This window comes from Thamnophis elegans, chromosome 2 (genome assembly GCF_009769535.1).
Source record: "Thamnophis elegans isolate rThaEle1 chromosome 2, rThaEle1.pri, whole genome shotgun sequence".
Classification (NCBI taxonomy): Eukaryota; Metazoa; Chordata; class Lepidosauria; order Squamata; family Colubridae; genus Thamnophis; species Thamnophis elegans.
The window spans coordinates 141712631-141734690 of NC_045542.1; the positions used below are offsets into that span (position 1 = coordinate 141712631).

Sequence of the window (22060 nt, forward strand, 5' to 3'; positions counted from 1 at the left end):
CTCTGTTAATGTAATCTAATCCTCTGGGACCCAGGCTCCGGCGGGTCCCAGATGCTACATCAAGGTGGAACTTTTACTGGAGAATTATTAGACCTTATTCAGTCAGATTTTGAGGAAATCGCATCACGGTCATCCATCTGCACTTTTCCCATGATTTTTTATAGAAATAAAAATAGTATTCCCCAATAATGTGTTAATTATAATTCTATGCTTAGTTTAATTTGCCCTAACATTAATATCCTTGACTCTTTCTCCACCATTCATTTCTAATATTAGATTTCAGATATATAGATTGTTAATATATGCAAGATTTAAACATCGATATCCTTCTCCAGAGATGTGACAGAGCCCCAGTGTGCCTATAGAATTTAATTTTACTAATATTTATTTTGTTTTGTTTTCATGATCAGTATGATTTCTCAGTGGCAAGGGCAATACTGGTTATGCAAAGGAAGACACTTATAAAACTGCAACCTCTCTTACATTGAATAGAAAGAACATGCAGGCAGCACATCTCTTTATAGATCCTGGAGAATTAATACCTCTGGCAATTTCTGGACTGAGAAATAAAACTGTAACTGAGCTATATTGATATCATTTCTATTGATTTTTCCAAGAAATGGATTGCAGCTTTAATCCTTGTATTTACAGAAAGTAAGATGGCAAGATAGCCCTGCAAACATTACAGAGGCTGTTAGCAGATACATAAGAAAACTGATTTTTTGTTTAAAGAAGAAAGCAAATATCAAGTACTGTAGTTAAATTTGCTTTAAAATACCTTGTTTTTACCAGCTAGGTCTCCTCTTTCAAGTAATACAGGGTGTCTAGTTAATCGATGTTAGTATACAATATTTAGAATATACAAGCAAGTGGTCTGCTTTATAGTCCTTTATCATGGACTATAAATACATATCATGGACCTTTAAATACAACTGAACCATTGTAGAATGGCATGTAGAATATGACATTACTGTTTTGATTATGAATATTAACCTCATATGATCGGTATTTTAGTGAATAATGACTACTTTCACTATCAATATAGCATCCTTCATTCATAACTCAGCAGATCTACCTTATTCTCTGGTGCTGCTTTCATTCTCATCAAAGTAACAATTTTAGGGAAAAAGAAAGGATAATAAATTTAAAGAGAATTTATAATCTATTGGTTATTCAAGGGGGGAAAAAACCCAAACCCATTTTCTTTGGGGACAGGGATGCAATGACTATTCCCAGACCAAACATTGCCGTAACTAACACAGAGGGGTTGAAACTAATAGCAAAAAACTACCTTCGGGTGTTTTGGTATTTAATTTTAAGCTACACACAGTATGAAGATTATTCACCAGTCATGCAGTAAAACTATGCTCACCTTGGTTAAAATATTTCTGAAGGAGTCTTTGACTTTATTAGCAAAGTATCCACTTCCGAAATAAGCTCCTGAAGATGTTTTCCTCCCACGAGAAGCCACCCAGAGTCACTTCGCTATTGAGACGGGTGGCGTATAAATTTAATAAATAAATACATAACTTTTCCTCGAAAAAGGAAAAAATCCTGTTTCTCTGGTTAAGGTTGCTTAAAAGGGTATGTGCGCCTTCAGATCAGTACAGGTAGTCCTCAACTTACCATTATAATTGAGCCCAAAATTTCTATTGCTAAATGAGACATTTCTTAAGTGAATTTTGCTCCATATTATGACCTTTCTTGACATAGTTGTTAAGTGAATCACTACAGTTGCCAAGTTAGTAGCACGGTTGTTAAATGAATCTGGCTACCATGTTGACTTTGCTTGTCAGAAGGTCGTAAATGGTGACCACTTAACCCCAGGACAATGCAACTGTCATAAAATATATAAGAGATTTGCCACACTTCTGAATTTTGATCATGTGACCACGGGGATGATGCAATGGCTGTAAGTTTGAAAAACAGTCGTAAGTCATCTTTGTTCTGACCCAGGCTTCCTTAACAAGCCAGAAGCAGAGTCTTGGTCCCGGCAAAACTCCTTTTATTTACACTACTGTGAATTCCTTTCATTCACAGTCTGCAAGGCTCCAAACAGTCTTTCAGAGGGTTCTTTATCAAATACGAACCTTATCTCGTTTGGCGAGCTGCAGGGCAAGGCAAAACCTGGCATAGAGTCTCTTATAGTCACAACAGAACTTTCCACTCTTGAAACAACCAAATGAACGAATTGTTTCCTACAAAAGCCCCCTCCCCATTCGCTCCTCTTTTGTTTCCTATGGGAGGGGCCAATCACCTCCAAGATGTGGCTTTACTCCTAAGTCGACCCTGCTTTCTTAATTGTTCTTGTCTTCTGGCAGCTCTGTGCATGCGCACACTGGGAACAGGCTCCAGCTGTTCCTCTGCCTCACTGTTGTCTAACTCCCTCTCTCCCTCCAGTGCAGAGCCCTTATCTGAGCTTTCCTAAATCCCCAAGACTGGCCCCTGTTCCTCCCCAACCTCCTCACTGTCTGACTCTGCTGCCAGCTCCGCGGGCCACAATAATTTTTTCAGTGCCGTTGTAACTTCAAATGTTCACTAAATAAACTGTTGTAAATGGAGGACTACCAGTATTATCAAGTAGGATTACCAGGGAGAGGGGTGTTATGTTAGGGGTTATATTCTCTGTGATGTGTCTTGTTTTGGTTCAAATCAATGGAGTTAAAGTTTTATGCAATCATCCATCCTCTGCCTTTTTGACATTTTTTTTTCCTTCACTGAGGTTCTGTTCACTGTTCGCTGTGTAGTCTTCACCATGGTAGTGAACATGTCAGAAGAAAAAATAAATAAATGTCAAAAATCACCACCCACCCAGTCTCCTTTTCCTTCCTTTTCATGGCAGGTTTGGACAGTTTCCTCTTGAGAGAAGCTTGGCTTGGTGGTTTGCAGAACACAGCATGGAATTAGGCCAATGGCCCCTTGCACCTTAAGGCTTCAGATTGCTCATCCATGCTTTAAGTGGATCGCTTAGTTTTCTCTGCGAGAAAAACAATGTACGATTATAGTTAATGCCAGTGGTTTAGTAGAGCATGAAAGCACAAAAGGCACCGGTTTCAGGAAACCACTTGTCACTTGGATACCCTGCGGGGTATGCAGTGGTGCTTAAAAACCTGTGAACCTTTTTGAATTTTCAATGTGACATATATGTCATCTCTTCTCCGCATAAGTCCTAAAACCAAACATGTGGACATTATACTTGTTCATTTCTTCATTGGGGAAAATGATCTGAAGCTACCCGTGTGTGGCAAAATAGTAAAATTATGCTGCTGAAAAATCGGTGTTATTCTTGCAGAGTACAGGTAGTCCTTGACTTATGGCGAGTTGTTTCAGGTCCTTAATAATATGGCCACATATACAGCCGTTTGCAGCATCCTCTGGTCACATGACCATATTTTATGATGGTTTTACCAAAACCTAGCAACTACTTCTGTTTTTTTTGGCAAAAACATGTCCATCGTGAATCATTGGTTCACTTAATGCCACGGCATTTGTTTAACGGACATGGATTCATTTAACAACCATGGTGATTTGCTTAACAACTATTGCAAAAAAAGTCACAAACCAGGTTTGTCAAATGGCCAACTGATTTTACAACCATTATGACTTACAGCCATAATGGGCAGGCTCTACTATGGTTGGAACTCAAGGACTGCCTATAATGTGCGGGTGCTCTAGAGACTCACAGAATAATAACTGGGAGCAGCATGCAACCTAAGGGCCTTGGATTGCCTATCCCTGCAGAACAGGAGTGATGGCACATGCTTAACAGAGCTGCAGTGGCGTAGTGGTTAGAATGCAGTATTGCAGGCTACTTCTGCTGACTGCCGGCTTCCTGCAATTTACTAGTTCAAATCTCACCAGGCTCAAGGTTGACTCAGCTTCCATCCTTCCAAGGTGGGTAAAATGAAGACCCAGATTGTTGGGGGCAATAGGCTGACTCTGCTTAGAGAGGGCTGTAAAGCACTGTGGTGGTATATAAATCTAAGTGCTATTGCTGCTGATTACGTGTCTTTAAAAGAAGTTAGATAAAATCAATAGGAGATGATGAGATGGCATCTCATTGAAACCTGCTGGGGGGAAGCAAAAAACAAAAAGGGAGGTGACTTCCTGCCTTGATTGTAGGGTTCACTAAATCATCTGGTTGGCTCATCCCAAGAAGGGACTTGATGGTACTTTCTCTAACTCAGGCTCTTCTATCATTTGGGTTATGGAGTGTGTAACCTGGGCTTTACATAGTAAACCTTCACTGGGATGTCATTGTATTTATATAATGGCCTGTTATGTAGCACTGATCCTCCCTGTGGTACCCCTTTCATTATAGATCCCTCAGTTGAAACTTTAGGTCAGTATTTCTCAACCTTGATGACTTTAAGGTGGATGCACTTCAGCTCTTAGGATTCCCCAGCCAGTATCCACCCACCTTAAAGCTACCAAGGTTGAGAAACACTGACCTAGAGGCTGACTGGCATTTTGAAACCCATCACTGCAGGGAATATTTGATGGAAATGCTTTATTCAATATCTTTGCCCGCATGCATTCTTAATTCTGATAGCTGATTATCAGTAATAGGGGAAAGGAAAAGGATGCGGTTTGCATTTATTTTTGCTCTTACAGAACTTATTGGATTTTTCATAAACATTTTTTTCCCCAAATTCCACAATGAAAACCACACAGGCATTTCCACATCAGCGGCATTATGTAGTGAAGCAGAAAATTAAAGTTGTTTCCCCCTTCCACTATCTTGGCTGACAAAGAGCAGGTGTTTGTCCCTTGATTCACCCCAGATTGTCTGTGTGGAAGTTTGAACATCCCGTCCATCAGCAGAAGAAGCACCAACAGAGAAAAAGAAGCCAGAGAAAGTTTTATCTGCCTCAATATTTCTCAGGGCATGCCAAGATTGTTTATGGAGAGCAAATCTTATCTTGAATCAGCACGGCTTTTCTAAAAGCAGCCCAAGTATCCTATTTTTCAAAGGACAAACAACCTATGCGCTTTATTTTGATACTACCCAGTGGACCATCTAAGATCTCACTGTCAGTCAACCATAGATGTAACTCTGCATGGCTGGGCTTTAAGCAGAGGTCTTATCTGTAAGTCTTATTGATCTCCATGAGCTTTTCTCAAGTACAACTTCTGTAAATCTTTGTCCCATGGCGAGTGCCTATGGTAGCTGCTGTCTTTCGGGTGCTGACTTCTGTCACAACCAACAGATAAAAGATGAGACAATGGGAATGGTAATCATATTGCAAAAGTGTAATCATTCTTTCAAGTTGCGCTTGAGTATGTATGATGCCACAAAGAAGAGGAAGTCAAATTATTCTCCAAAGCACCTGAGGGCAGAACAAGAAGCAATGGGTGGAAACTAATTAAAGAGAGAAGCAACTTAGAACTGAGGAGACATTTCCTGACAGTTAGAACAATTAATCAGTGGAACAGCTTGCCTCCAGAAGTTGTGAATGCCCCACACTGCAAGTCTTTAAGAAGATGTTGGATAGCCATTTGTCTGAAACGGTATAGGGTTTCCTGCCTAGGCAGGGGGTTGGATTAGAAGACCTCCAAGGTCCCTTCCAACTCTGCTATTGTATAGTATTGTATGATGGTATGGATGTGCTCACGTTTTCTTGGCAATCGTAGTAGAAGTAGCTTACATAGCTTTGGAGTCCTTGGGGTTCTCTAAGCTTGATTCTTTTCTTGCGGGTATTTCTAGCTAGAAGTAGATGTTACCTAGCAAGGTAATAAATATCTGCGAGAAAACAACCAAGCTCGGAGAGCAGCAAGGACCCCAGAGTTCAACCCTGAACTACAAAGACTCTCTTCTATCCATGTTACCTAGCTTTTTTCTGGGTTTGGTTTTGGACTTCTTTCTCCTAAGTAGATTGGCTTCCCTCATGCCCATATGGCTCCATCTGTCCCTTTCTCTGGTGGGAAGGGAATCCTAAGTAGAAGTGTTGCTTGTGACTCACCTCCCTTTGTACCTCTGATTTGCTGTGTGTTTTAGTTTTTCTAATTTTATTTTAAGAGCCAAGGCGGCAAGAATGCAGTATTGCTTAACAACTGCACGATTCATGTAACAACCATGTGATTCACTTAACCATGGTCAAAATGTTAGTAAAAATCAGAAGCCGGTCATGTGATGACTCACGTAATGACAGCATCACTTAGTGACTGAAATTCTGGTCCCAATTGTGGCCATACGTCAAGAGCTGCCTTTACTTTCTTCTACCACCTGGTGATCAGCTGAAAAGGAGAATGCAGCAGAGATCTCTGCAAATCACTTTGCCAATCAGTCATTGCGTGTGTGCAATCAGGAGAGCATTCTTTGCTAGGCAGAATAGAGATCCACAGAGACAGGGCAGCAAATGTCATGCTCTTACAGATTTCTGACAACTCAGGAATTTAACACAGCAGTGGAAAGCACAGGTTGTTGAGAATAATCTAGAAAAAGAGCGGGGGGGAAATCAAGTCTCTTTGAGATGCGTTTGACTCTGATGCAGGGGTATCAAACTCACGTCGTCACGGTGACATCATGTGACATATCGGGACTTTTTTCCCCTTTGCTAAACTGGGTGTGGGTGTGGCCAGCGCATGACGCATACAGCCTACGAGCTGGGAGTTTGACAGCCGTGATGTAATGGGGAGAAGAAATGACCATGAGGAACAGTAGGAAAAGCTGCTACTAAGACAGTCAGATAAATGAATCTGAGATAGTGTCAAGACACTTTTCTAACCCTCTCAAAAAGAAAGGGAGGCAGAGGGAAGCATATTCAGACTTGCAAAAGGCTGTTACAACAGCCTTATAATAAAAGTAGTAATATATAAGCAGGCAGGAAATATCATACTACTTGCATGAAAATGTTTCTGAGTAGGTTAATGAAACATTCACAGGCAAAGAAACAACCTCTGAGAGCACCAAAGGTGCCAGAAGTTGTATTAGTCTCCATGACTTTGTTTCCTAGTGTGGTCTACCTCAAAGGGCTGTTGGGTGAGTACATAAATATGTCCTTGTTTTCTTGGTGACCACTTGAAAATTTGCTGCTGCCTTCTTCCAGGGAATTTTTCAACTACTCAATCTTATCTAAGGTCCTAGAATACTCTGGTGGCTTTCTAGCCAGGCACCAACTAGGTCTAACTCCTTTTAGTTTTTGAGATCAGCTAAGTTCATATATGCCATCAGCTAAGGAATATTAACATTAGAGTAGTAGCAACTGCCATTTTACTTTAGGTTCTCATTCTTCGTAGAAATGTTACACGCTCTACTCTGTCAACAAGCATTTCAAAATAAATATATTTCTACTTGTGTCTCATTGAAGCTAAATTCCCTTATTCCACAATACATTGACTGGCCCATTGTGTACCATCAATTCAGTGCTGACTTTTAACAACATAACTTTGTCAATCTCTGAAGTGCCGCATGAATGTGGTTTTAATATTTTTTTTCAAACATTTATTCAGAACCTTTTGCATACAGGTTTCAAAAAGTAGATCGGGTTGAATAAGGTAATAAGTAGGCAGTATGAAGAATCATGGATTAGCCAACCCAAATTCCCTTCTTAATTATAGGATTCCCCCAACAAATTGTGTTATTTAGTGGAGCAAAACGCTTCCTCTATTTCCTAGAGGAGCCATTATCCGTGGTGTTCTGTAATTTTCTCTGTGCAGTCATGAAAATGATGCTAGATTGCTTTATTCCTGCGGTGGTGACAAGAAGTTTAAGGCAAATTCTGCTAACAGTATTGGAGATTGGAGGGAGGGGGGGGGGGGTAACCTAAAATCCAAGTTATCATCTTCCTTTGAATACTTAAGTGTACGGGGGAAGGATTGGATGAGAATTCATTAAACCTTCCATATGTTTTGTTTTCATCCTTTATATTGCTTGTCTCAAATGCTTAACTCTTCTTATTCCACTCGTGGGACCGTAAAAGCTTAAAGGCACCCAATCTAAATATGGGAAATGATGGAGAAAACAGATTAAGGTGCTCACATTGGACACACATCAAAGAATGCATCTTCAGAAGCTATTTTTGGATTTTGTTTTAAAGAAGGGAATATGAGAAATTATGTGATAAATAAGTGGTTTGATTTTAGGGGGAATGCCTCTTGATTTGGTTTCCGACATTCCAGTTTCAATTTCAAAACTGTTTGCAGCCACTGTATTAGCCATGAGTGGAAGTCACTTTGGATGGCGAGATGGGTGGCATATAAATTTAACAAATAAATATACATAAACAAATTCTGGCAAAGAGAATTGGCAAGAACCTCCTCCACCCCACATCATCCATTAAAATAATTTTTAACAAACACTGTGCCAGCTGAGCTCCTTCCATTCAGTGTAACTTAATAGTATTGATTAATTGTCATCATCCTCAGCCTTGAGGAAAGGAAAACTCAGCATGAGAGGACTTCCCCTTCCTGACAACCTGAACTTGCCTTCAGATTTATTCCCAATCCATGCTTTTCCCTCACGGCAAGCACTCATATTTTTAATCCCATTCATAGTCTGGCAGTGAATTATGGTGGTGGAGCATTATCCAGGCATGAAATGCTCTTACTTTTGAGACTGGTTTGGAACTGGGAACGCTCGTGCTGAGTGCTTCTGCGCATGCGCAGAACCTTCTGCGCATGCACAGAGCGTCTGTGATGATGCCTGGACAGGTAGGCAAAACCGGGGTGAACCAGCAGAATTCCACTTCTGGCAATATCTCAATCACATGGTAAAGCAGACCCTTCCTAGCCTTTTTGTGCTCAGAGGCATATCTGGAAACTTGAGAGTTTCAGATGTGCCTCCAATAGTGGACACCAATATAAACACGAATGGCGGATTGCCTAGTCACAAAATAGCTACCATGGGAGGAATAAAAAACTGAACTAAGGCATTAATTTATCACAATATTGCTGTTTTAGTGCACCCTCATACTTGATGCTTGTTATTGCCTTTGTTTAGATTTGTTATTTTTGAGCAGTTTCAGAAAGCACTTGGTTGAGATCACTGTTGTTGTTGTTGCTGTTGTTGTTTTCTAAGCAAGCTCAGAGGCCCATTTTAAGCCAAAAAAATTAAAGCAAGGTTTATAATACCGTATAAGTGATATGGAATTGGGAGGCATCTCAGAATGTTCTGCAACTAGAAGTTTTGAACCCCGGGATTGAAGAAACTGAAGGAATACTCTTCAGAGAACTTTGCAATAGGCATGTAAGAAACGAGAATGATAGTGATGTGAGAGTCTATACCACACAATTTTATGTATTGGTTGGCATATATATGTGTGTGTGTTTTATTTGTGCTGATAAATAAATAAATAAAACACAAATATAACAAAGGCAACAGTAAAAATATTGGGTTTCTGTCGTGATGGACTCTTGTGACGAGCCGATTGACAGATGATGGAAGCAGTTAGCTTCCTCCCATAGTTGGGGCTTACCAGGGGTTGTGACACTAATAAGATTTTTACAACCCCCGGTATGCCCAAATATGGGAGGAAGATCACTATTTCCATTCTCTGTCCTTCGGCTCGTCACAAGAGACCATCCAGGCAGAAACCCAATATTTTTACTCCCCTTCCCCAACTGAAAAAAAACTCTGTTCCAACTGCCACGTGGGCGTGGCCAGCATGTGTCTCATCCAGCCTGTGGGCTGGCAGTTTAGACATTTTATTCTCCCTCCCCATCTGAAAAACTCTCTGGTGCTAAGGAGTTAGACTGAGGGAGAGAAGGGGTAAGATAGGAGAGGCCTTTGTGGGGCAAGCTTGAGGGAGAGAAGGGGATAGGAGAGGCTTCTGTAGGGCAAGCCTGAGGGAGAGAAGGGGGTAGGATGGAGGAGAATTCTGTGGGACAAGCCTGAGGGACAGAAGGGGAGAGGAGAGGTCGATGGTAACTACTCATTAATTTTCAAGCTGTAAGTGTAGATTTATCAAGCCTGATAAATTTCGTAGCGGAGCACGGATATCCAACTAGTGTATAGATATGTATAGATAAACAGGCAAACAAGTTTTGCAAGCATTTCTGTAAGCCCATAGCCGTTTCATCTTCATCTTAATCTGCCTGTGTTATATCTCACCCATATTTCCTCCTAAGTGTTTCTACTTTATTATAGTTTTGTAAATTCTCTGATGTTATAAAAGAAATCTATCATTTTCCTTTTCTTGACATTTTCTTATATTTGTTGACACTCACAATTGACTTAACTTGCATTTCCATGCTTGGGGCTGTAAGGTGGCATTCAATCATTATGCGTTTTTATTGCTCAAGTCTTTCATCTTCTATCTACAACCAACTTTGGCTATGATGATAGAATTTTAATATTTTGGGATTTTTTCCACTTTGGTTTTTGAAATGTCTCATATATCTTTCTATAGTGAAATATATGCTAAGTATACTAAATCTACTCCTAGACTCTTTTATATTGGGGCTACATATTGTCCAAATCAAATCTTCTTGGCCCACTTATATATTTTTTTAAAAGTCTTATACTTCCAAGTTTAACATATATAAGAAATAATTCATGTTCTGTTCCACAATTTGCAGTGATAATTATGAGTTACTGAATTGGACTTTTCCTTCTTCTGTTTCTTGTGTAAGTTTGATTCTGATGCTGCCCTTCCAATATTCAGATGTACTTCTGTTTATGTTATTAAAAAACAGAATGAGTCTGATAACACCTTTTCCAACTATCAACTTTTATTAAAAGGCATAACCTTTGGACTACCATGGGCTAGCATGGCTCTTCTCCTACATTATCTGCTTTGTTGCTCAAGACAGATGTTGCCACTGAACAAAAAATGCCCTTTCAGAAAATTATGTTGACCTATCTCCAGTACTATTGTCTGTTTCGCTAATTCAGGGTTTCCCAATCTGGTCAATTTCTAGGTATATGGGCTTCAACTCCCAGAATTCCACAGCCTACGTAGCCATTGCTGAGAATTTTGAGATTTGAAGTCCACTCGCCTTCAATTTGCCAAGATTGGGAAACTCTGCTCTAATTTATACATTCCCCTATTATTAGCATTATGTCTTTTCTTGACTATGCATTTAGCAATAATTTCAGTTTCCATAAAATTTGCTCTGTTTTCTATTATTACTTTTGTGTAACATACTCATGGGGATATCTGTTAATTTTGATATATAATGGTTATATCCAAATACATATTTAGTTGGGTCCCTTTTGAATAACTTTGACATGCCATTTCTTCATGTAACTACATGACCTTTATTTCATATCAGACCCATTACAGACCACATCTGGTATCCAAATTTATCTAAATGCTTCAACCAAACCAATATAGTTATCTCAGGAAGAGTACAAAAGAGGTTTGTCTCCTTCTTTGAATTTTCTTCTACCAGATAGCTTGGCTTCCTTTATTCTTACAGAGCTTCCCCTGCCCTCACTCTTGAAGTATATTATTCTACTTTTATTATTTACCTCTATCTTTTTAAGCTTATTGGCCAGGAGCTGCTGCTCTCACCATGCCATTCTCACAGATAGCATCTAGCTTCTGAGTGCTACCATTATGGAAGGTGATAATCCTCTTTAAAGCAGGGGTGAAATTCAGCAGGTTCTGACAGGTTCTGGAGAACCGATAGCAGAAATTTTGAGTAGTTCGGAGAACCGTCAAATACCACCTCTCACTGGCCCCAGAGTGAGGTGGGAATGGAGATTTTTCAATATCCTTCTCCCAGGAGTGGGGAGGGAATGGAGATTTTGCAGCATCCTTCCTCTGCCATGCCCACCAACCCACGCCCACAGAACCGGTAGTAAAAAAAATTGAATTTCACCACTGCTTTAAAGGGAAATTCATATTTCATTTTAGAAGTAAATGTAACATTTAGGGCAATAGTTATCTTTAATGGCTCTAGACTAGAAAATGAGAACAACATGGTGCCATTTATCCAGATACTTTGACATAAAGAAGAAAGCCACCATTAGCAAGCATTTAGAACATAAATCACCCCTTTTTGTAATGGGAGAGATGGAGCATAAATGCACTTCTATTGTAGAAAATGATTCATAAGGAATTGGATATATGACAGCAAGTTATTCAGTGATTAGTTGTTTTACCACTGTGCTTGATTTCAAGAAGTATTTATATGTGGGAGGACTTTCTGTTGGGATTAATCTGTTGGGTGGAAAGGACTGGACTAAAAGATAGCACTGAGGCACTGATCATAGCATCAAAGAATAGGCACCAGATCCATAGAAACAAGTGTCTACCACACCAGACAGAATTTAAGGTGCAGGCTATGCAAAGAGACCTCAGAGACAGTCCAAATATAGTGGCAGGGTGTAAGATTCAGGAGGGAACATATACTCTGATTATCCTACCAAGTTTGATTATGAAATCTGCAAGAAAAACAACTAACCTGCAAGAGCACCAAGGATTCCATAGATACACTGAACAGCACAACCAGTGGTGAAATCTAATTTCTTTGCCCACTGGTTCTGTGGGCGGGGGGAGTCATTTGACTGGGTGGGGGTGGCCAACTTTTTTCATTTTTTAAAGCATTTTTTTTCCTGCTGGTTTGGGCTAATAGGCAGGAAAAAAAATACCGTATATACTCGAGTATAGGCCGACCCGAATATAAGCCGAGGCACCTAATTTTACCACAAAAAACTGGAAAAGTTATTGACTCGAGTATAAGCCTAGGGTGGGAAATGCAGCAGCTACCGGTAAATTTCAAAAATAAAAATAGATACCAATAATGTTTTTGAATATTTATTTCAAAGAAAAACAGTAAACTAGCGGTGTATTCAATGAAATACTTCACTCACCTCATGATGCTTATGTCCCGCTGTGATGATGATGTCCCGTGCAGCCGCGGGAGTGATGTCCCGCCTCCTATGACACACGGCACAGTGATTCCTATCATTGGATCACTGTACCAGAGGAGGTGGGACATCGCTATGTGGCTGCTTGCCATAACAAGGAGGAGGTGGGACATCGTTGCAGAGTGGCAGGAGGGGGAGGAAGGGGAATCGTAAGACAGCCCTGCATTACATTAGAACGTGAGGAGGGGGGATGGTGCGGTGCGCGCTGCGCGGCAAACTGACACAGAGGGAGGGGAAACTCACAGGGGCACTGGGCCATTCACGAGTGTCACCCAGCGGCATGGCCCCGCCCCTTTTTCTCCTCCATTTCGGGCAAATTTTTCACTGACTCGAGTATAAGCCGAGGCGGCTTTTTTCAGCCCAAAAAGTGGGCTGAAAAACTAGGCTTATACTCAAGTATATACAGTACTTTAAAAGGTGGGGGGTGGAGCTTCCGACAATCATGCGGCTCACAGCTGAGCCGCACAATCCTCGGAAGCTTTTTTTTTTTACTACGGAACCAGGTACAATTGTCCCTAGTGGTTTGACCGAACCAGAAGGATTTCACCCTTGCGGAGGTAAACAAACACATCATTTTTCTAGGAAATATAAAGCTTTCAATAATCCAAAATGATAAACCTTTGCCTAATATGTGTGTATGTTGTTTGGTGCATTAATTTATTCCCTTTGTTTTTATTATGAAAGTTGTATGCAGAGATGGGCTACTGCTGGTTCTCACCAATTCAGGAGAAGTGGTAGTTAAGATTCTGCGCAATTCAGAGAACCAGCAAATCCCACTACTGGCTGGCCCCTGTCCCGCCCTTTTTTCAGCCTGTTTTCCGGGCCATTTTTTCACCCGAAAATGTCCTGAAAAACAGCCTGAAAACGGGCTGGAAAATGCCCCCCAAAAACACCCTGAAAATAGGCCAAAAAATGGGTGGGGGCAGTGCCACCCACCCAGTCACAAGACCAACTGGCCACGCCTACCCAGCCAGAGAATTAATTGTTAAGTTATTCAAGTCCCACCGCTGGTTGTATGGATTGTTATTTTTTTATTTGTGATGTGAAGTACAGGCTGAATTTGATGTACATCACCTGGAACTGCAATTATAAAGGTTGGTCAGCTATCTAATAAATAAATAAATCCTCTTACCCATCTGGGGAAAATTCTGTCTTCTTCCTTTGTTACCTCACCCCATTCTACCTTCCCCACATTTTGAAATGAAAGGTGTTTCATAACGTAAAATATTTCATAAAATAAACATAGCTGCAGACGGGAAACTTGATGCTTTCATATATATATATATATATATATATATATATATATATATATATATATATATATATATATATATATATATATATATATATATATATATATGTTATATTTATGCTGATAAATAAATAAAGGGAGACTAGTATAGATCTATTTCAAGCTATTTAGCTCTCATCAGCTAGCCATACCCATGCTGGGAATCGAACCTGTGCTCTATTGCCTCTTAGGCAGATGTGTTAACCAGTGAGCTACAGAGCTCGACTCCTTATCAGCCAGCCAGGGTGAGAGGTATATATTTAAAGTCACAACCCCTGGTATGCCCAAATATGGGAGGAAGGTCACACTTCCACTCTCTGTCTTCGGCTCGTCACAAGAGACCATCCAGACAGAAACCCAATTTTTTTTTTTTTACTGTTGCCTTTTTGTTACATTTGTTATATTTATGCTGATAAATAAATAAAGGGAGACTAGTATAGATCTATTTCAAGCTATTTAGCTCTCATCAGCTAGCCATACCCATGCTGGGAATCGAACCTGTGCTCTATTGCCTCTTAGGCAGATGTGTTAACCAGTGAGCTACAGAGCTCGACTCCTTATCAGCCAGCCAGGGTGAGAGGTATATATTTAAAGTCACAACCCCTGGTATGCCCAAATACATACATACATACATACATACATACATACATACATACATACATACATACATACATACACACACACACACACACACACACACACACACACACACACATATTTTTTTATTTATTTTTTTATTTATTCTACAGGAAAGGTGACTGTTTTTTCAAACAGCCACTTACTTCAAGTGGTCTTTCTAGATGGATCAGGTCAGACACTGCCCCAAAGTGCTGAGAAGATGTTGTAATGCTCTTTTATTGATGGATTGATCCATTAGTGGGAACTCCTAATTCCATCCAATGCCACCATCATGTACTGAACTGGCAATTGTTTTTCCTGTTTTATAGGGAGAGGAGAATGACTTAGGTTTCATTTGAAAAAAATGCTTGCAAGCTCTCAAGGTTGCTTGGGTGGTTTCTTAAGAGGTTGAGTGTGATAGTGTTATCAAGCCACTTCTCCCTGTGCTTTTACAGGTTTTTGTGTTAGTGTGTGTCCCAATCAATCATCAGACACCTTTAGAAGAGGCAGGACTCCCATAACTTCTTATCTCCCTCTACTGTAAATAGTGGGTCAGGTTTTTAGAATAACCATTAGAGTTTGCACTTACACATCAAAGCTGCTACGCTGAATCCCCCGTTGTGTCAGAAGAGCCTAGTTATACCTTTCCAACAAATGAATTTTATTAAAAGACATCAGCTAGCACAGCTCTCCTCTTCTAATATCTAGGAGTAAATGCCTACAAGATAGAGATACCTCATACTTGTTATGTTTTTCTTTATTGGTTGTAAAACAATTCCTTCTTTATTTGCAGTCTTCTTCTCCTGGGGTGTACAAATGTTCAGTCTTGCTACATAACATTTATGTGACCTTGATTCTTGTTCTTGGCATTTCCGGGTCCAAGAGATCAATGACATGATGGATTTTCTAGCTTGGGAGTAATAAAATAATCATTTGAATCTGCTCCAGCTTGATGGTTTTCTTGACAAATGATTTTTTAATCACGACTTCAGATAGTGTTCTTCCAGAAGCATCAAGGGTTGAGTAATCTCAGTTGGGTTTCCTCCTTTGACACCTGTTGTGGTCCGCCAGAGGCCTGCAGAGCTCACAGCAGAGTTGGGCAGTGAGGAGGTTGGGGAGGAACATGGGCCAGTCCTGGAGTCTGGGGAAGACTCGGACGAGGGCTCTGCGTCGGAGGCAGAGAGGAGGACAGGGCCATCTGGAAGTTATCTGCTGCCTCTGGAGCCTCCAGAGTCGGACAGCAGCGAGGCAGAGGAACAGACTCCCTCTCTTCTCAGTGTGTGCATGCACAGAACTGCCAGAAAGCAAGAACAGTTAAAACAGAAGGGACAACTCAGGAGTAAAGTTTGGAGGTGATTGGCCCCTCCCATAGGACATAAAGGAGGGGCAAAGGCACATGAGCCTTTGCAGAAAGCAACTTGGTTCATGCTGGTCAGTTTCCCTTCTGAAAATACGTTCGGACTCTGCTCCATGTGGCCTTGCCAAGCTAATTGCCAGTTAAGTCTTTGGCAGCATTTTCAAAGATAAATGTGGGTGCTTATCAGCCTTATTCCGACAGCCTCCTGTAGAACTCTATACTATTTGGGACTCATTACCGTACTGTGAATGAATATAATTCACAGCCTTTGAAATAAAAAGAGGGGTTTTGGACCTAATTGTGTGCTTTTTATTGTATCAGGAAGCCTAGGTCAGAATAAGACCTGAACCCTTACTGTCAGATTTTTAGTCCATGTCTATCATTGTACCTTAGTTTTTATCATTTGTCTTTCATCCTTTTCATAATGAATTAGAAACAAATGATAGAAAAACACTTTATAGTGGCATATGCTTTGGCATCGTATCATAATTCCATTCATATGTCTTGTATTTTATGAAATGAACTGTTGTGTAGACTTTTGACATTTTATATATCACACTTGGCGTTAATTTGAATTCATGTGTACACATATGCATAAAGGTCTTACTTGTTTACAGATATTTTAAATTTGCCTTGCTAAGGACGTTTTTATGGAGTATCATGTCTCACAAATGTGTATTTATGCATCTCACCCTAAGACACTACCTGTCCTTCTATATATTGCAACAGGTAATGCAGTGTGTCTAATATAATTTATTGATTATGCTGTATTTCACAATACAGGATTATCAATTGCTAGTCTGCCAAATATAAAGCAGATTTACAGCAGGCCACCCTTGCCTGCCCATGATGAGAAAGCTATAAAAAGTGGATAATTTGGCCCATGTTCTAGGAATGTAACCTCTAAAAACAACACACACACACACAAACGATGTACTGCCAAATACATATACATATACATCATGTTTTTAGGCCTATGAAGTTGGAACTAGCTATATGAAGAAGCAGAAGTCATAGGGGAGAAGAAGGAGAGAAGGACCTGTTATGTTGTGCCAACCTGCATTGAATAATTCATAAGCTTATCTGTGTTTTCCTCAAAAATCTGATGAATTAAATTGTGTTTTTCAGGGATTGGCTACAAGTCTTCAGCCCTCCTATCATTCCTCCTAGCCAACAGGTGGCAGAATATACCAAAGCCTCAGCAAACATAAGTGCCCAAGGTAAGACTGCGTGAGAAAATTGCCATTGAATTGAAGTGAGATAACTGCAACAACATGCCATTAACTCCCCCATTTGCCAGGTAGTATGCAAATTGTGGAGTCTTTGGTGCTCTCCGAGCTTGGCTATTTTTTTGCAGACATTTCATTATGCAGCTAGGTAACATCTTCAGTGCTAAAAGGGAGACAACTTTACTCTCTATTTATATATAGGAGCTTATCCTATCAGTGTTGGTGGGTGTGATGCTTTACCTTTGATAGTTCCTTAATAGGACTGTTGTTTATTGCTTGATTGTCTGGTGTTAATCCAGGTGTAAATCTCTGTTTGTCTGAGTGTTGATTGAGTGTTGATTGGAGAGGTTCTAGCCTTTTTCCTTTCTAACTTTTCTATTGTATCTTTTGAATGTTACATAACATAAATGTTCTTTATCTCTATGTGCCTATTGTTGGATGATTTGTCTGAGTGCCAGCTTCCAAGAATTCCAGCATTTTTGGATTTAGCTTGATCTAGGATGCTCAAGTTTCCCAGTTGAAATTATGGTTTAACCTGTCCATGTATTATGAAATTAAGGAAATCCCATTCCTTATAGCGCTGATGATGTTATCTAGTTGGGTAATGAAACACCTGCAAAAGGGGGGGGGGACTAAGGTCAGAGAGCATGAAGGACTCCACAGTTCATCCCTGAGGTACATATCTTGTCTCCTATTAGTATATATTGTGCCTTCCCAAATACCTTCTTTTAGCATTCCTACACAGGAGCCCACCAACACCACATTGTTCTGTTCTTGTATATTATGTCTAATGAGAAAGAGAGCTGTGCTGTCTGTTTCTTAGAAAAGAGGTTAATGAAGCAATTCTGCCATGAATGAAATCTTAAATTGTTGGCATTTGCCTAAAAATTCCACTTATGTTCTCCTTCCTCACCTTTTCTACCCTATAACCCACCATCTTTTTCACGGTTCCCTATGAGAACTTACTGTATATTTGCAAACAGCAAATATGTGGAGGAATAGCTGTCCATTAAATCTAATTGTCCATTAAACCCAATTTATATAATTGACAAAATTAATGTTATTTTTGCATGCAATTAATATATTTATGAAAAACATGTATATTTTGTTATTTATGTCAGTTGTCCACATTAAAGGTAAATCTCGCACATACTGTATATACTAGTCATTCCCAATTCTAGGGGGCGGTGCTCATCTCCGTTTCAAAGCCGAAGAGCCAGTGCTGTCTGAAGATGTCTCCGTGATCATGCAGCTGAACTAAACTTAGTCATGCAGCATGACTAAACGCCAAAGGAGCACGGAACGCTCCACTTTGCCATAAAACAGACTGTTCCATATCTGGGGGGCAAAGTCTAAAGTCATTTTTTCCCCATTAAATCAGATGTTTGCTGAAGATGACTCCATAAAATCAAGATTTCACTGTACTTTAATTATTGTAGGAGTGAAGACAATTTAGTCACGGATTCCTTAACACAGATCATGCTATGTAAACCTGGGAGTTTTTTCAGAAAGATGTGAATTTACAATATGTTATGACAGCAGAATAACTGTCAAGATCAGGCATTACTTCCAGAGGTCTGACTACATAATGTTAAAGATGCTAAACATGCCACTTTAATTATCACTGTAATTTTTTTTATTCAAACATATAGTAAATAATTATTTCAGATGAGGAACTGAAGAAACCTTTAATATAAATCTAATGAAAATTCCATTTCTTCTGAAGCTCTACTGCAGTTCTCAGAAATCTTAAAAGCCAAGAAAATTGCATGGAAGATCCTATTCAACTATTTCATATTAAAAAGTAATCTGCAATTCTATCCAGAGGTGTTTCCTGAATTTATTAATTGGTTAGAGTTCTGCCCTGCCATAGTCTCAAAGACTCTTGGTGGCTTCCATATTGTATAGTGGTTCTTTTTTTTTTATACAAGCACTGCGAGTTAGTATTGTAAAACCCGAGAAAAACAATAACAACAAATGAAAAAATAAAGGCTTACAAGAAATACATTAGCAAGAATTTCTGACAGTTGATTGACTTTCTTCCACCCTGAATAATGCAGCAGAAATATAGCAACTTACTACTGCAATTGAGTCCAAAATTTCTGGTGCTAAGCACCAGTTGTTAAGTGAATTAGGCCTTATTTTATTACATATTTACCATTGTTGTTAAGCAAATCACTGCAGTTGTTAAGTGAAATATGTGGTTGTTAAGCAGATCTGGATCCCCCCCTCCCTTGACTTTGCATGCCAGAAATCAGCTGGGAAGGTTACAAATAGTGATCACATGATACATAAATACATGCCAGTTGTCAAGCACCCAAATTTTGATCATGTGACTGTGGAGATGCTACAATGGTCATAAGTGTGGAAAACAGTCATAAGCTTGAAAAGTGCCATTGTATCTTAGAAAGGTCACTAAACAAATGGTTATAACTCGAGGACTACTTGTATATGAGGGATGAGTAGATTTTTATATGAAACCTTATGATCTTTTAGTCCAAAGCAATCCTGTGTCTTCTAACAACAAGATCGTATTTTTACCTGGAGCAATAAAGTTTCCAAGAATTATTGGGGACTAGCTGATAACCCGGCGTTGTCTGGGTATTTATCTATAGGGGGAAAATGCCCTGACCAAACATAATTTCTAATGTTGGATTTTCCCTCTTACCAGAGGGAGGCCCCTTGTGGAGTACTGTGACGCCGTTATCATGGCAACTCCACTGTGCTGTACAGTGGAAGCCATTTTACAGCAATACAGTGGAAGCCATTTGAAGGCACAACAGGCTGTATCGTAACAGAACACACACCCCAAGGGTACACAGACAGACTGACAGACAGAAGACAGACAAATAGATTATAGTCATAGGAGAATCAGTGCTTTGAACAACAGTTGTTATCTGAAAGGGTAGTACTTCCTGAATCACAGAAAGACAACTTTGAAAATAACAAAATCAGCCATAAAAACCCATGATTATTTACTACTGGACAGAATATCCCTGTCGATTTTTATATGCTACCCTAATGAAATCCTAAAGCAAACAGTTTCATTTATTGCTAGTAAAAGAATTCTCTGGTATCTTTTATTTGAAACATAATTCATTGTGAATATACAAAAGACCTGGGTTTTTTTCCTCCCTTTTATAGTTTTTTGACTGAAGTATTTGTTTCTTCCGAAATAGTTTTTTTAGGCCTTAAAGGAATGCAGTCATGGGAGAAGGAATGAATAACGTTCTTTTTAAAAACCAATCTCCTTTTCAAATGTGTGCCATGTTTCTTTAGTTTTATTTCATACCAAGGAGCCGTCTTTCTCAAACAGAATCCCAAATCCATGTAGTCAGGTTTATTCCTGAAGCAAAGGCCACTTTAATACTCCTGAGCTTGCATCAATGGAATAAGTAGTGATTTCCTTATCCTGCCATTTGCTCCTATAATGCAGTAGCCAAATGCAGCCTGGCTTTGTAAGATAATTCCGTTTTATTCCTTGGGCTGCTGCAGTTCCCTCAATCCTTTCCTGAATATATGTTGAATTAGAACTCTCTGTATCAAACGGCATCGTTAGATGGTTGGTACCATTTTCTGATTCAGTGCTTCTTAACACCCAGTGACGATGACTTGATTCTGTAAATCCTTTGCACCCTTTCAATTAACCCCCAAGCAAAAGTAATGGCAGTCTGTCAGTTGCCCTTATTACACAGTGTAACACAATGGTGGATCCACAATTAGTGGATTCATGCCCGGTGATAGATTTCTCACACATTGATAAACGTGGTGGAAAGTAGCCTTGGATCAACTCCATACTTACCGTATTTTTTAGACTATAAGATGCACCAGAGTATAAGACGCACCAAGATTTTGAACAGGTAGATTTTTTTTAAAAGATTTCGCACTCTGCATGACTCATTTTTTGCAAAAAAAAAAAAAAAAAAGAGGGGGACATGCAGAGGGTTTGGGAGGCTTGTAGAGTGCTCCTGGGGGCTGGGGCGGGGCAAAAACAATTAAAAACGGGCTCATTTTTACCCTCCCCAACCCCCAAGAACACTTTGTAAGCCTCCCAAACCCTCTGCATGTCCATTTTTATAAAGGGGTGTGGTTTCAGTAGGCCAAGAATGCTGTATTCAGTGTATCCAGATTTTCACCCTCTTTTTTGAGGGAAAAAGGTGCGTCTTATACTCTGAAAAATATGGTAATTCAGTATTATGCATTAGAGGATGTGAGAGGAGACGTTGTACTGTCCCTGAAAAGTCAGTTTTATGTGTTGTCGTCTACTTACAGGAAGGGGCAGGGCCAGCCAGAGATACTATTTATTGGTTCTCTGAACTACTCAAAAGTTTCACTACCGGTTCTCCAGAACTGGACAGAATCTGCTGAATACCACCTCTGAATTTGGCCAATAATGTCATCCAATTATCAAAGCAATATAATTACATATAATTTGTGTTACAGAGAGTTTAGCCTTCAGACATCCAATTTAAAAATAAGTAAAATATTTATTTAGGAATTAGAATTTGCATGCAAACCCCAGAACAATCACATCAGTTTGGGCTTTCAAAAGGCAGCTCAGATTGATACATAATTTTGACAAATGCTCCATTTCTCTCCGATCAATGAATAAAATAAGTGCCCCCTCTTAATGTATCATGGCTGGCAATTGAGTATCTCCAGATGGCTGGAATTATAGTTCTAATAATCTCTTGCCATTGGCCGTATGACAGGGGCAGATGAGAACTGATGTTCACAGCATCTGGAGA

At 39.7% G+C, this 22060-nt stretch overlaps 1 protein-coding gene across 2 annotated transcripts in view; it reads left to right on the forward strand.

The window, feature by feature from the left end:
- Window positions 1–22060, forward strand: part of C2H3orf67 (chromosome 2 C3orf67 homolog) — a 188772-nt gene that overhangs the window by 153439 nt on the left and 13273 nt on the right. For both annotated transcript variants that reach the window (XM_032238988.1, XM_032238989.1), the window contains exon 15: window positions 17212–17303. In XM_032238988.1, the coding sequence (XP_032094879.1) occupies window positions 17212–17303 (92 nt within the window). The remainder of the gene's footprint in view (window positions 1–17211; window positions 17304–22060) is intronic.